At 40.8% G+C, this 16,467-nt stretch overlaps 1 protein-coding gene across 1 annotated transcript; it reads right to left on the bottom strand.

Moving 5' to 3' along the window:
• Window positions 1–7,154: 7,154 nt before the first annotated feature.
• Window positions 7,155–13,204, bottom strand: LOC139379352 (troponin I, slow skeletal muscle-like). The gene is made up of 5 exons (XM_071122160.1): window positions 12,410–13,204; window positions 11,098–11,229; window positions 8,597–8,686; window positions 7,993–8,169; window positions 7,155–7,651 (listed from the first exon to the last, which is right to left on the bottom strand). Exons 1-5 carry the CDS (start codon window positions 12,509–12,511, stop codon window positions 7,571–7,573), a joined length of 582 nt encoding a protein of 193 aa, XP_070978261.1. The 5' UTR covers window positions 12,512–13,204; the 3' UTR covers window positions 7,155–7,570.
• Between the last annotated feature and the right edge of the window lie 3,263 nt (window positions 13,205–16,467).

Genomic DNA, 16,467 nt, shown 5'->3' with positions numbered 1-16,467 from the left:
GCTACAACTCCCGTACGGGCTCAGGAGAGACGAAGGTTGAAAGTAATGCGTCCTCCGTTACACAACCCAACCAAACTGCACTGCTTCTTAACACAGTGCGCATCCAACCCGGAAGCCAGCCACACCAATGTGTCGGAGGAAACACCGTGCACCTGGCAACCTTGGTTAGCGTGCACTGCGCCTGGCCCGCCACAGGAGTCGCTGATGCGCGATGAGACAAGGATATCCCTACCGGCCAAACCTTCCCTAACCCGGACGACGCTGGGCCAATTGTGCGTTGCCCCACGGACCTCCCGGTCATGGCCGGTTACGACAGAGCCTGGGCGCAAACCCAGAGTATCTGGTGGCACAGCTGGCGCTGCAGTACAGCGCCCTTAACCACTGCGCCACCCGGGAGGCCGTGGCTGGAGATTTTGACAATTTTTAGGGCCTTCCTCTAACACCGCCTGGTACAGAGGTCCTGGATGGCAGGAGCTAGATCCCTTTGAAATATACCCCTTCCTTTCTAGGAAATACATATCCAATGGCAGCTTCCCAATTAGTAGAGAAATCAACAACAATCTGATGGAGAGGGTAAAAAGCTTCAAGTCCTTCGGCGTGCACATCACTGACAACCTGAAATGGTCCATCCAGACAGACAGTGTGGTGAAGAAGGCGCAACAGCCCTCTTCAACCTCAGGAGGCTGAAGAAATTTGGCTTGGCCCCTGACATGGTGTCTACACCTGGCACGAGAGTGTGTCCGTGTGCTTTATCGCACGCATGTTGATTTTGTCCATCCACACCAGAAGCGATCAGGACATGCAGGTTGAATTATGAAAACGAACTCTGAACCAAATATATTAATTTGGGGACAGGTTGAAACACATATGAAACATGGATATTTAACTATCTAGCTTGCTTTTGCTAGCCAATTTGTCCTGAGATATCAACATTGGGTTGTTTTTTTACCTGAAATGTATAAGGTATTTTTTTGCTGGATCTTTGGATCTTTGTAATATCAACCCATTTTGAGTCACACAAAATCATGTGTTCTCTACTCCAAAATTGTATACACAGATAAAAGTGGAAACCTAGTTAGTTTCTAATCATTTCTCCTAGTTCAGTCTTCTTCTTCTGTGGATTTTATATGGCGTTGGCAAACAACTTTAAGTTGCATTACAGCAATCAACTGGACTGGAGTGTGAACCTTGTTCATCTTTCAATCACCCATGTGGGTATATGCTCCTAAAAACTCTGTACACACCATCCTACAGTGCCTTCAGAAAGTATTTACACCCCTTGACTTTTTCCACATTTTGTTGTGTTACAGCCTGAATTTAAAATGGATTCAATTGAGGTGTTGTTACTGGCCTACACACAATACCCCATAATATCAAAGTGAAATTATGTTTTTAGAAATCTTTACAAATTAATTAAAAATGAAAAACTGAAATGTCTTGAGTCAATAAGAATTCAACCCATTTGTTATGGCAAGCCTAAATAAGTTCAGGAGTAAACATTTGCTTAACAAACTCTGTGTGCAATAGTAGTGTTAAACATGATTTTTGAATGACTATCTCAGCTTTGTACCACACACATGCAATTTTCTGTAAGGTCCCTCAGTCGAGCAGTGAATTTCAAACACAGATTCAACCACAATGACCAGGGAAAGTGCCCGCAAAGATGGGCACCTATTGGTAGAAAGGTAAAAAAAGAAAAAAAAGAAGCAGAGATTGAATATCCCTTTGAAGATGTTAATGACACTTTGGATGGTGTATCAATACACCTAGTCACTACAAAGATACAGGTCACCCTCCTAACTCAGTTGCCGGAGGGGAAGGGAAATGCTCAGGGATTTCACCATGAGGCCAACGGGCACGTTAAAACAGTTACAGAGTTTAATGGCTGTGATAGGAGAAAACTGAGGATGGATCAACAACATTGTAGTTACTCCACAATACTAACCTAATTGACAGAGTGAAAAGAAGGAAGCGTGTACAGAATAGAAATATTCCAAAACATGCGTCCTGTTTGCAACAAGGCACTAAAGTAAAACTGAAAAAAATGTGGCAAAGAAATGAACTTCATGTCCTGAATACAAACCGTTATGTTTGGAGCATCACTGAGTACCCAATCTTTATATTTTCAAGCATGGCGGTGGCTGCATCATGTTATGGGAATGCTTGTCATCAGCACCAACTCGGGATATTTTTATGGTAAAAATAAGCGGAATAGAGCTAAGCACAGAGCCAAGCGAAATCCTAGAGGAAAACCTGGTTCAGTCTGCTTTCCAACAGACACTGGGAGACAAATTCACCTGTCAGCAGGACAATAACCAAAAGCACAAGGCCAAATATACACTGGAGTTGCTTACCAAGATGACATTGAGTGGCCTAGTTACAGTTTTGACTTAAATCGGCTTGAAAATCTATGGCAAGACTTGAAAAAGGCTGCCTAGCAATGATCAATAACCAGCTTGAAGAATTTAAAAAGATTAATGTGCAAACATTGTACAACTCAAGTGTACAAAGCTCTTAAAGACTTACCCAGAAAGACTCACAGCTTTTTTATTTTATTTAACCTTTATTTAACTAGGCAAGTCAGTTAAGAACAAATTCTTATTTACAATGACGGCCTATCAAAAGGCAAAAGGCCTCCTGCGGGGACGGGGGCCTGGGATTAAAATAAATAAATAAATACAATATAAATATAGGACAAAACACACATCACATCAAGAGAGACAACACAACACTACATAAAGAGAGATCTAAGACAACAACATAGCAAGGCAGCAACACATGACAACACAGCATGGTAGCTGTAATCACTGCCAAAGGTGATTCTCCCACTCAGGGGGTTGAATTCTTATCTAATAAAGATATATTAGGGGTGGCAGGTAGCCTAGTGGTTAAAGCAAGGTAAGAATTGGTTGTTCTGACCCTGAGCAAGGCAATTAACCCACTTGTTCTCCAGTATGCGGTCATTATAAATAAGAATTTGTTCTTAACTGACTTACCTAGTTAAATAAACAACTTTTTTTTTTAAATTGTGTTTTATGTTTTCATATATGTTTTACAAATGTTAGAATTTTTCTTCCATTTTGACATTACAGAATATTTTGTTTAGATCGTTTACAAAAAAGGACAAATATATTTTAATCCCAGTTTGTAACACAACAAAATGTGTAAAAAGTCAAGGAGTGTGAATACTTTCTGAAGGCACTGTACATATATATTCATATTCGAGACTCTGACACCACTCGTTTTAATATTTTTATATTTCTTAATTCATTTCCTACATTTTTGGGTATTTCCGTATATTGTTTTGTATATTTAGGTATTACTGCGCTGTTGGAGCTAGGAACATGAGCATTTTGCTACACCTGCAATAACATCTGCGAAATATGTGTGTACTCGACCAATGCAATTTCATTTTATTTGATTTGAATTGTGTGTCAGTCTATTAGACAGGTACATTTAAAAAAAAATAATAACGTAATCAGGGAGTTCTCTGAGCACTCTCATGATCGCTAGGTGTTACGGCACAAAAGAACACACAAATCCTGCAGGCAAATGCCACCCATATACAGCATAACCAAGTGTGAGTGTTATAATGTTACCCCTGCTGAAGCTGACTACAAACCCTCTGTGCTGCTCTATCAGAAGGAATCATCCTCAATCAGCAGCTGTGTTGACCTCCAGCACCGCGGCAGAAAAACAACGTCTAACACCACGGCCGACATCAAAGACAGGGTGGATTAACACTGTGCTTTCTCCTCCCTGTGTTTGGTCAACCTGAGGATGGATGCTCAGCTGTAGCCACAGCCAAGGCTACACTCCCACAGCTTCTGATCTCATGGTTGACTCAACATTGACCTTTGATCTTCCTCGGACCATGGGCAAAGAAAATATTAATCTGAGAACGTCAGCTTCACAAATCTGTCTCCAGAGCAGCGATCCCAGTTTTAGTGAATCCTAGTAAAAACACAATGTTGTTGTAAAGACGCTGCTGTAAAGCTGTTTGACACTAATGAAACATTATGGAAAGGTTGTTACAAAGTTGTAGTGGATTTGGTGTGCTTGGCCTCAACACAAGCACGGCAAGTGACAGCATAGTAGATGAACCAGAAACACTCTGTACTTGACAAATGTGTCACATTTTCATTTATGAATGAACACTGTCATTGAACCTGAAATTCGAAATGAAACTGAATAACGCAGGACGGCAACTTAATATCCATACATGTGCTTAATCTCCCAAATCCCCCACAGGTCTCGTGAAACCCAAGCCCCTTCTGTGGATACTAGTTTTTTTTAAGCTGCATGATGAATTCCTATATGGGACTTAACATATCCCTGCTCCATCCCCCTATGACCTCCTTCCACGGCCAATTTCCACTCTGCATTATGTCAAATGATTTATTATGATCAATTACATGTAGCGCGTTACGGGCCTACAGAGAGATTAGAAGGCCTAGCTGTGACCCACCTGGCTCAGGTTCCACCTCTTCTACATGTCAAGGTGCACCAGAACACATCCCTGGGGGACACCGCCATCCCCAGCTATAAGGCTAAAGCACATACAGAAAATCCATCTTACTTACATCTTCAGCTCTATACCTAATGTAAACTTGAGCCTTCATGCCTGAATTGGACAAATTGTGGCAGAGAATATAAAACATTGAACATGGAATGTGGTTGAATAATGTTACTTGTTCCCATACGCCATACGCCTCAGTTGCCAATAAATTAGGGTGTTTTCATTTAGTCCACTTTAAAAGAACCAATCTCAGTCTTCTTTAAAGTGAATTCTGGGGTAAAGAAAAGCAAAATAACTCAGTTCTCTTTGTACTCAAACTGCCCTTGGCTTTTTTTATTTTTTTTATTTTCCTAGGCAAGTCAGTTACACTTTGCGTTCACATTGTCCTAAAAAAAGTAACCGGACAGCGGAATTCAAGCGAACCGAACTCAGACCACCTCTCCAGATAGTCTCAAGTTCGGTTCGCTTCAGGGCTCTTTTTGATTGGGTCTGAGTTCCTTTGGAGTGTTCACACTGCACTTTTTTTTTTTGCGAACTGAGTTCACAAAAACTGGCTGAAAGGGAACAAGTGTGAAAACACCCTTACTTATTAACTCGTGATGAAATGGCTTACATAATTTGCTGCACACTAAGCAGCACAGCCCGTTACAGTAACTGAGCCATTTCCATTCGGAGCAGGTGGGGAACCATCGCCATGACAAGGAGGAGGCTTCAGAGACGTCTAACGCTGCATTCTTAAATCCCATAGCATAAAGATACTGTCAAGTGTGATGGGCCCTGGCACGTGCCCAACAGCCTACGCTCCATAGGAAGCCTAATAAAACATCCCACTAAGGCAGGAGGTGGACCACTCCTCCACACATCTGTTGAGTTTGTTCTCTCTCAGCATGTGGTTCAGGTCACTACTTTCATTGGGCCTTAAAGAGCATCTCCCCCATGTCCCTCCAGTGATCGTGCCATGCCGGCTGATGCCCATAAATGGAAGTCTGGGCACTTTCATTGGTTAGTTCTGAAAGAATGACTTCAACAACCTCCCTAGTGGGTAACCCTTGTTTATTGTCATTTAAGGAAATGTCACTAGTCTGATATTGAATGCATGCATTTTACAGGGCGACTGCTGAAAGGAAATATTACACTGGTAAGGATCGCTAGACATGGAAGAGAGAGCAATGAACAACATACTTATTTTATAGCAAAGTTTATTTCCCACACTTCAATGTAGCCTAGCCAATTATTGTATCTCACAAGCCTGGCCAAGCTGTCTGTCTATTGATGCTATATGAGCCAGTCTAAGCTTTGCAGGCCACTGCATGCTGAGCAACTGATTTTAATACCAACCCTTTACATGTACTCAGAGTGGATCTCAAGCCTTGTTCCTCGATTGTTTCAGTCTAAGTCACAGTGACATACAGTACAGCAACATACAATAAACCTTTGAAATCATTCCTGCAGTCCAGTCACAGCAAGGTCACATATAACATCGTGTGGGGATGTTTAATATTACCACGGAGCCCGCATCTGCTTTCATTCAAAACTGGGCCGTCTGCTAAACATAAAACGTCAAAACAACTTTTTTAGAGGAGTATCAGCTACCTGAAGAGTCACATTGTACCGCATTGTAAATACAAACACAATTGATATAGTGTCTCCGTTTCCCACAGCACATATGGGATACAGCATGTCAATCGTTTTAGAGCCTCTGTCAGACACTGCAAATGTTTACTCCGACCACGTTTGCCTTGACCATTTCCCTATCAGCACAGGCAAATGTGTCCCATGCCAAAGAGAGCTGTGGAAAGGGCTAGGTCCTTCACCACAGAAAAACTATAACAACCCATCACTGCCACATAAAAACGAATGCATATTTGCAGAAGCGTGCTGCTTGACTTCCCCCACCCTTTGTGGCCTGGCGGCAGGTTACACACCTACGTGTGCCTCGGCACCATCTGTAATGATCTGCAGAGAGGATGCGTTGTTCCCTACTGTCCTTCCCTTCCTCTAGCCAGCTCGTTCTCTGCCAAAACATTGCCTCCCCTCTCCAATACAGTTCTATGGACACTCTTATGACTGGTTTTATAGGCCATTTGTAGCAGCGTTTTGGTCGCAGTATGGCACCCATTTTAGAAAGTGCTTACGTTTATGTCTGCTGAATTCAACCAGTTTCGGTCGCTTTAATGACTTCAAGGTATAATTCACCTGAACTACACAACTATTCAAACGTCTCCTTACTTTGCAAGTAGTCTTTGGGCCAGGGAAGACTATGATCATCAGGCTAATTGCTGACTTTGGCATTGATAACCAAAGGTCAGAGAGAGTGAGTGATACTTCCAGGTATCATTTGTAAACACAAACCAGCCACAGGTCAACTTTTAAATGAAAGGGTAATGTTTTAACACACCCTAGTGGTGATAGGAATGAACTGAAAATGGCAACCTTGGTTAAACAGTCCGACTGCTTGTCAATAGTGTCACCCACAGTCTAAAAGGAGAACTGCTCTTGAAAAAGCCAAAACTACACATTGAGTGGCTTATCCATGTTATAAACAGCATCCACACTGTATGTGTATTTAATATTTGCATATTGCATTATGACAAAGGTAAACAACATGAAAGACAACTAACTTCATCATATTTCTTTTAATCAGCGATATTGGCAGACACACAGATATTAAACCTAAACAGAATAATAGATGTTTTAATAACAAACTGGAATTGAATATTTACAAAATGAACTAAAATGATGAGTATATAACATTGTTCCACATTGTACTATTTTCTCTTTATAGGAATCTAAATCAAACATGACATCGAAAAATAATGATCTAAAGTAGCCGACACTAGATAGTTTTGAATTACACATATTGATTAGTTCCCACTGTCTAAATAGTTCCCATAGTCTTTAGTGTAAAATACCTCACACTTCATACTTTCCTCCAAAAACACACAATCTCACTGCAAAAATATATTTTCATGAAAATCCTAAATATGAATGAGTAAACAAGCAGGTAATGCAGCCACAGATCTCTACAGAGCCCGTGCATTTGTAACTGTTTCAGCTATTGAAAAGCTTCTTCCTGCCCTCCATTCCAGACATGGACTCCACATTCTTACGCCAGTCACCCGGGTCCACTTTCTGTCAAGAGAATGGACAGTAACCTTTATTTTACCAGGAAGGTCGATTAAGAAAAACATCTTATTTACGATGACGGCCTGGTTGCCATGGTCACATACAGCATGGATGATCAAACACGACTCAGACGCGGCAACAAGACCAGTGAACTCTGTATCTTGATCAGTGTCATTTGAATCAAACCTTTACCCAAATGTGAATTATTTGGACTAAGTACCCATTGTTACCACATGTTTGTGTAGTTAGTACCAAGAAAATACAGTACCAGCTGAAACTGCGCTGTAAACTATAACATTACCAGAAGCCATTGCATGAGTTTTTTATTCTAAACTTCCCAGTCTTACCTCCTCCTCCTTCTTGTCTTTCTTGACTGTCTTCAGGTTGGACTTAAAGTCTGACTTGGAGCTGAGTTTGGCCTCAGTCAGAGCCCCCAGCATAGCGTCGGCAGACTTCTTGACCCTCTTGAGGTTAGGTCGCTTCCCCCCCTTCAGCTCGTTGATCTTTGCATTCAGGTCCGCGAGCTGAGATGTTCATACAGAAAAAAGGTTCACTCTCCTGTACCCTTATCAGCTAAGCATGTTGCCATTTGTGGTCTTGGCATTTCAATGAAAATCAAAACGCTTTTGTTTGAAAAAGAAAGCATTTTGTGGCACTTTTGGAACTTCTAGAATATTGAAATCACCAAAAGAAGTCAGTAAAAATTGTTATCTTCTACGAAATACACTTTTAGGCACTTTCATAGATCTCAGGTAACTTCAGGTAATGGTCCTGAGTCTGACAGTTACATGAACTTCTAGAATATTGAAATCACCAAAAGAAGTCAGTATAAAAATAGTTGTCTTCAATGAAATACACTTTGAGGCACTTTCATAGATCTCAGGTAACTTCAGGTAACTGTCCTGAGTCTGACAGTGTAAACTCGTTTAATTTACATTACAAAAAGCAAACCTCTTTCTCATTCTTGAGCACTTTTGCTTCGATATCGTATCGTGCCTCATCCACCGTGTCACATTTCCTGTGCAGTTCCTTACAGAGCTCCTGTGAAGAAAAAAGACTCAGTCATCTATAAGCCACCAAGGACTGTTGAAAAAGTACTGTGGGAGGATGCATCAAACAAACTACAAAAGCCACCTCTTTAAAATTCCATTCACTCATCAATGAGACAGGTAGAAGGGCGCTACAATTTTTTTTTTGACATGTCTAAACAAAAAAGGAGATGCTGTTCTTTACCAACAGCACGCCAGGGAATAAATCCTGACAACGTAAGCTTGGATGGCTACTATCTGAGCCCCAAAGAGCACCTTATTCCCTACTACCTTTGACCAGAGCCAGAGATGGGCATATAGACTATCTTGCTACAATTAAAAAATACTCTAAAGACCAATGTATCAAAATAAAAGACTTCTACAATACTTCTGCAAATTATTGTATTTAATCAAACTACAGTTATTTTAGGTATTTTCAAAATACATTTGCAAGTACACGCCTTGTAATGGAAACAAACAAAAAAACATTTGACTTGCTATGGTTGTGATATTTGGGCCGACCAACCACTGCTCCCGCACATTGGCTAACCGGGTCTACCTGCAGTGTGTCCCGCCACCCACCACCCGCCAACCCCTCTTTTACGCTACTGCTACTCTCTGTTCATCATACAGTGCCTTGCGAAAGTATTCGGCCCCCTTGAACTTTGCGACCTTTTTCGACATTTCAGGCTTCAAACATAAAGATATAAAACTGTATTTTTTTGTGAAGAATCAACAACAAGTGGGACAGAATTATGAAGTGGAACGACATTTATTGGATATTTCAAACTTTTTTAACAAATCAAAAACTGAAAAATTGGGCGTGTAAAATTATTCAGCCCCTTTACTTTCAGTGCAGCAAACTCTCTCCAGAAGTTCAGTGAGGATCTCTGAATGATCCAATGTTGACCTAAATGACGTAAAAGCAACACAGCTGAACACACCATCCCCACTGTCAAACATGGTGGTGGCAGCATGATGGTTTGGGCCTGCTTTTCTTCAGCAGGGACAGGGAAGATGGTTAAAATTGATGGGAAGATGGATGGAGCCAAATACAGGACCATTCTGGAAGAAAACCTGATGGAGTCTGCAAAAGACCTGAGACTGGGACGGAGATTTGTCTTCCAACAAGACAATGATCCAAAACATAAAGCAAAATCTACAATGGAATGGTTCAAAAATAAACATATCCAGGTGTTAGAATGGCCAAGTCAAAGTCCAGACCTGAATCCAATCGAGAATCTGTGGAAAGAACTGAAAACTGCTGTTCACAAATGCTCTCCATCCAACCTCACTGAGCTCGAGCTGTTTTGCAAGGAGGAATGGGAAAAAAATTCAGTCTCTCGATGTGCAAAACTGATAGAGACATACCCCAAGCGACTTACAGCTGTAATCGCAGCAAAAGGTGGCGCTACAAAGTATTAACTTAAGGGGGCTGAATAATTTTGCACGCCCAATTTTTCAGTTTTTGATTTGTTAAAAAAGTTTGAAATATCCAATAAATGTCGTTCCACTTCATGATTGTGTCCCACTTGTTGTTTATTCTTCACAAAAAAATACAGTTTTATATCTTTATGTTTGAAGCCTGAAATGTGGCAAAAGGTCGCAAAGTTCAAGGGGGCCGAATACTTTCGCAAGGCACTGTATATGCATAGTCACTTTAACCATATCTACATGTACATACTACCTCAATCAGCCTGACTAACCAATGTCTGTATGTAGCCTCGCTACTGTAAATAGCCTGTCTTTTTACTGTTGTTTTATTTCTTTACTTACCTATTGTTCACCTAATACCTTTTTTGCACTATTGGTTAGAGCCTGTAATTAAGCATTTCACTGTAAGGTCGGCGCACGTGACAAATACACTTTGATTTGATTTGATATTTGGTTGTTTATCTACTTTAGTTGAATGCACTGACTATAAGTTACTCTGGAGAAGAGTGTCTGCTAAATGAGCAAAATGTAAATGTTTCTGTAAAAAGAAACAATTGCAAAGCACACTGGGTATTCATTTTGGCCTTGTTTCATGGGGAGGAGAGCATTAGAATAATTCCCTGCATTTTTTACATTTACATATTGGTCATTTACCAGACACTTTTATCACACCATAGTGCCAGCAGACTTCTGATACCAATACAGGGTGAAAGGGGGCCAACAAATTGTGAACCACTATAAAAAAAAAATGGTAAAGAAAAGTATTTTGTATTTTACAAAATAAAAAATACAGATCTCAAAAGTGCTGTATCTTGTTACAAAACACATTGAATTGTAGTTCAGGACAGTGAAATACAAACTGAAATACACATTTCAAAAACATGTAACAGAAATACTGCTCATCTTTGTCCAGAGCCATATACACTCTGGACTATAGAAGTGCAATATATAGGTACTTAAACGTTGGGCCTTGGCGTTATGTGAGTGTACCTGAAGCTCTTGCACAGATAGGCCGGAGAGTTTCAGCGGTGGTACTCTCTCGCTCAAGGTGCTCTCCCTCTCTGTCACCTTGTTGCTTTGCTCCTGGACCAGCAAGACCCCAGCTTTCTTCAGTAGCTTTTGCTGTAAGGGAACATGACTGAACAACTTAATGATAACACAGTACAAATCATAGTTTAAATGATGTACCAAATAGTCTGTTTTCAAATGTTTTTGAACTTGTATTTATTATTGCAATCAGTTTTGGCGAACATGATTTTCTAGGCACTTGTATGTTGTTGTTGTTGTTGTGTGTGTACAGATGTAGGATCTTAATTTGATAATTCTTTGGTGCTGAGAATTTTGTGATTTACATAAATTCACTGAAAACCCACTCTAGCGCACAGTTATATTAACAGTATTGCACTTTTCATCTAGCCTACTTTGGCAAGGTAATAGCCACCTATCAAGCAACATTATTGACTAAAGCAGGGGTGTCAAACTCATTTTGCTCGCATTCGGTCTTCAATGAGGTCTGGGGCGGCTGCACTGAAAATGTGTTATATTTTCTCACCGTAAAAATGTGCAACAAAAATGGTCCTCTATCCATAGTTTTTGTATAGGATTTGCCCCCCCCCCCAAAAAACATATTTCCATGACATAGACTGACCAGGTGAATCCAGATTTAAAGCTATGATCCTTTATTGATGTCACTTCCATCAGTGTAGATGAAGGGGAGAAGACAGGTTAAATTAGTAGTAGTAGGTGCCAGGTTTGAGTGGTAGTAGGTGCCAGGTTTGAGTGTGTCAAGAAATGCAACGCTGCAGGGTTTTTCACGCTCAACAGTTTCTTGTGTGTATAAATAACGGTCCACCACCCAAACGGACATCCAGCCAACTGTGGGAAGCATTGGAGTTAACATGGGCCAGCATCCTTGTGGAACACTTTTGACACCTTGTGGAGTCCATGCCCCGATGAGTTGAGGCTGTTTTGTTTTGTATGCTCAGTGTATATAATATACACTACGGTTCAAAAGTTCGGGGTCACTTGGAAATGTCCTTATTTTTGAAAGAAAAGCACTTTTTTAAGTCCATTAAAATAACATAGAATTGATCAGAAATACATTGTAGACATTGTTAATGTTGTAAATGGCTATTGTAGCTGGAAAAGGCAGATTTTTTTTTAGCCTGTAATCAAACCCACAAATGATGAAGCTCCAGATACTCAACTAGTCTAAAGAAGGCCATACATATGCTCTCAGTACTATGAACACATTTTCTTGTTCACGTCCATACAGAAGAAAACTCCCATCAGACCGACCTACCTTCAGCAGTAACCTGCGGGTTGCTGAGTACTTTGTTTTTTTCTGAAAGAGAGAGATGAGACATACCAAGTATATTATAGGCTCATTACAGTCACTAATCATGTTAGCACATCTTCATATGTAGGTAGGCTTATTCATTACAGTCACTGATGATGTTAGCCTATAGTCATATGTGGTCTCTATTACAACGGAGCTACAGAGCATACAACCGCCTGTCTCTATTGATTAGGATGAGCTGTGGTTCCTAATGTAATAGAATGTAATGCTCCGCCACCAAATCACCAGCCTTCATTTGAAGCACAGTCTCAGAGAGCAAGGGGCTCATTTCTACTCTGTATGTGGCTCGGTATTGATACCAAATGAATCCTTCCGTGTTGATACTGCTACGGTGGCCTTGGGATCATTTGGATGATTATCAGTTAGCCTGAGACAAATGGCCTTGCGACACGACAATTACTCAGTAATTGCTGATAGATTATAATGTCTAACATGTTAAGTCCCACATGCTGTTGCCAAGATGTCAGTGTGGCTATTCATAAGCATGACATGCTAACTGCTTTGCATAGCATATGTATACAGTACCAAAATGACCATTACAAGGGTTTGATTGTGCAAAAAAAAGCAAAGTAATGAACAAAAGGGCATTTTTAAGATATGAGGTACATCAAAGGGTATGAGGGGGGAAAAATATGTCCAAAACTGACTTACCGGTCTGTTTCAACATATTGCAAACCAAACAAACAAACAAACAAATCGAAAGAAGGCGTTATTTTCTGTCCCATATTGACAACATTGCCATAGTTGGGTGATTGATTGAAAGACACAGAGTGTGACAGTTACAGACTCACCCCTCAGACATGGCTGTTCTGGTTTATGAGTACTGCTGGGGAGCCAACATAGCTGTGGTCAGAGGTTTATTGGCAGAACATTCCCAACACTAGACATCATATGGAAAGTATCAGAGATGTAAGAAACAATGATCACTTATGAATATAATGTAATAGGTTACATCACACATGTGTTAGACTTGTGATTAGCTACAGTAAAAAAAAAAACAGAAATCACTCATCATAGAAGTTATTGGAAAAAACAGTTGTGATCATCAAGGTCCCCCACAAGGTCCTCATGTCCTGACTTGGATAAAAGAGGCTGACCTTGGCTCTCTTATTACCCAGAGAACAAGGGTTCACTGTCAAGGTTAACATGGCCCTTGGATGGAATTGTCTGATGATAGAAAACGATGAAGGAGAAAAAGGTTTAAATACTCAAGATCCTTTAAAAACAATTTCTCCTGACATTTTCTCAGTATTTCTCCTCTCCCCTCAGGTGTGTGGTGCTATACCCTTGAGCCATTATCACCTTTGGTGCTAGCATGAGCTACTGCGCAAGGGGAAAGTTTGACCGACCAAGGGCATTGTTGCAGTATATGCTGCACCAGGCCACCAAATAACTGAGGTCCATTGAGTAAAAAGGCTGTCTGCTTTAATGTCACCATTGTGACATTACAAGGAAAGATCAACCTTGTGACCTTTCCGGTGGCATGCTGTTCTACTGGTAGAGAAGACTTATTAGCCCCCAGTGTTAAAATAAACCCTCTGGGCTCCTTACACTAAAGTAGACACGCGTGTGAACGGACCCAGACTCACACACACACACACACGCACGCACACACATCTCAGGTTGCCCGCTCCTGCCACTGAGTAACGGTGGGAGGGGACTCAAAATCAATGCCACATTTTACAACCAAGCAGGTCAAACACCATTAAAATACAATTTTATTACAATAATTACTCATTGCAAATATGAGCAAAGATATGAGGTGTGACTGCTACAGCATTAACACACTAGCCCCAATGAGGTAAACACAAACCATAGACACTGCTGGCAACTACTGACACTTAATCTATTTGTATCGTTAATTTATAGGAAATAATCCCTGAAAAGCGAACACATTTCTTATTTGAACAATGTCAACCCAAATTCTACTTTACATGGCAGATTGCTATCGACAACGGTCTTAACCAAAAAATAAAATATACTTGAAACATTCAAAAGACCTATCTGCTTTAATTGCTCTCACATATTTCTCAGAATATTATTGGCTTTCATAGACTGAGCCGAGACGATCGGATAACTTACCTTTAAAAGAGAAGCCAATCAGAGAGTGAACGTGTAGCAGTGATGTCGTGCAGGAAAAAGCGGTTTATGATTTTGAATGATTGATTTATGGCTTCTGCTGCCTCATGTGAATGGCTCTCTAAAATAGGGCCCCTTAATACGCCTCCCTAACACACATTGGCTACATTATGATCATCATGTGTGTGTGTGTGTGTGTGTGTGTTTGGGGGGGGGGGTGTCTTGCCCTTCCCTGTCCTCAACCCTTGAATCACTGCCCTGATAGAGACATAAAGGGGCACAATGGCACTTTACTTTGATATGTAGAAGAGTCATATGAGGACGGCTCATAACAATGTCTGGAACAAAGTTTTAATGAGGATTGTACTATACTGTAGTTTTTACTGTAGTGTTACTCAGGACTGTATTACATTGTAGTATTTATGTTTAATTGTATTATGTTTTACATAGAAGTGGAGGCTTTCTCCTTCAGGAAAGATATTGGAGAAATACAAAAATAAAATTAAAGCTTTTAAACATTGTACACATACATGTGGGCTTCTGAGTGGCACAGCGGTCTAAGACACTGCATCTCAGTGCAAGAGGTGTCACTACAGTCCCTGGTTTGAATCCAGGCTGTATCACATTTGGCCGTGATTGGGAGTCCCATAGGGCGGGGCACAATTGGCCCAGTGTCGTCCGGGTTTGGCCGGGGTAGGCCTTCACTGTCATTTGTTTTCACTGACTTTCCTAGTTAAATAAAGATTACACAGACATGACATACCGTTGGGTGGAATGTGGCGACAGAAGTATATCAGAATAGTTGGAGGCGTGGCTTTCTTATTATTATTTTTCGCCACCCGTGAGAGTGAATTTCATCCTATGTAATCTGTTCAATTTTTTTCTAATTTTGATGATTGAATGTTCTTTACCAACACTGAATCTTGGTGATATTGGTGTCTAATTGATGTACAGTTGAAGTCAGAAGTTTACATACACCTTAGCCAAATACATTTAAACTCAGTTTTTCACAATTCCTGAAATTGAATCCTAGTAAAAAAAGTCCCTGTCTTAGGTCAGTTAGGATCACCACTTGTTTACAAACATGAAATGTCAGAATAATAGTAGAGAGAATGATATATTTCAGCTTTTATTTCTTTCATCGCATTCCCAGTGGGTCAGAAGTTAATAACATACACTCAATTAGTATTTGGTAGCAATGCCTTTAAATTGTTTAACTTAGATCAAACGTTTTGGGTAGCCTTCCACAAGCTTCCCACAATAAGTTGGGTGAATTTTGGCCCATTCCTCCTGACAGAGCTGATGTAACTGAGTCAGGTTTATAGGCCTCCTTGCTCGCACACGCCTTTTCAGTTCTGCCCACAAATCTTCTATAGGCTTGAGGTCAGGCCTTTGTGATGGCCACTCCAATACCTTGACTTTGTTGTCCTTAAGCCATTTTGCCACAACTTTGGAAGTATGCTTGGGGTCATTGTCCATTTGGAAGACCCATTTGCAACCAAGCTTTAACTTCCTGACTGATGTCTTGAGATGTTGCTTCAATATATCCACATAATTTTCCTACCTCATGATGCCATCTATGTTGTGAAGTGCACCAGTCCCTCTTGCAGCAAAGCACCCCCACAACATGATGCTGCCACCCCCGTGCTTCACGGTTGGGATGATGTTCTTCGGCTTGCAAGCCTCCCCCTTTTCCTCCAAACATAATGATGGTCATTATGGCCATCAGACCAGAGTGTGCTCCAGTATTTAAGGTGCTGTTCAACCTGGTCTACCACATGCCCTTTGTTTCCTCAGACCAGAGGACATTTCTCCAAAAAGTACGATCTTTGTCCCCATGTGCAGTTGTAAACCGTAGTCTGGCTTTTTTATGGCGGTTTTGGAGCAGTGACTTCTTCAATGCTGAGCGGCTTTTCAGGTTA

The sequence above is a fragment of the Oncorhynchus clarkii genome, chromosome 21, assembly GCF_045791955.1.
Source record: "Oncorhynchus clarkii lewisi isolate Uvic-CL-2024 chromosome 21, UVic_Ocla_1.0, whole genome shotgun sequence".
In the NCBI taxonomy this organism is placed as follows: Eukaryota; Metazoa; Chordata; class Actinopteri; order Salmoniformes; family Salmonidae; genus Oncorhynchus; species Oncorhynchus clarkii.
This window is presented reverse-complemented; position numbering and strand designations above follow the sequence as displayed.

Excerpts from the sequence above, each read along its gene's own strand:
- LOC139379352 (XM_071122160.1), bottom strand. The coding sequence starts at position 12,511 with ATGATTAGTGACTGTAATGAGCCTATAATATACTTGGTATGTCTCATC. Across the intron at positions 8,170-8,596 it reads TGCTCAAGAATGAGAAAGAG|CTCGCGGACCTGAATGCAAA; the intron begins GTTTGCTTTTTG and ends TGAACATCTCAG. Across the intron at positions 7,652-7,992 it reads AAGACAAGAAGGAGGAGGAG|AAAGTGGACCCGGGTGACTG; the intron begins GTAAGACTGGGA and ends TTCTCTTGACAG.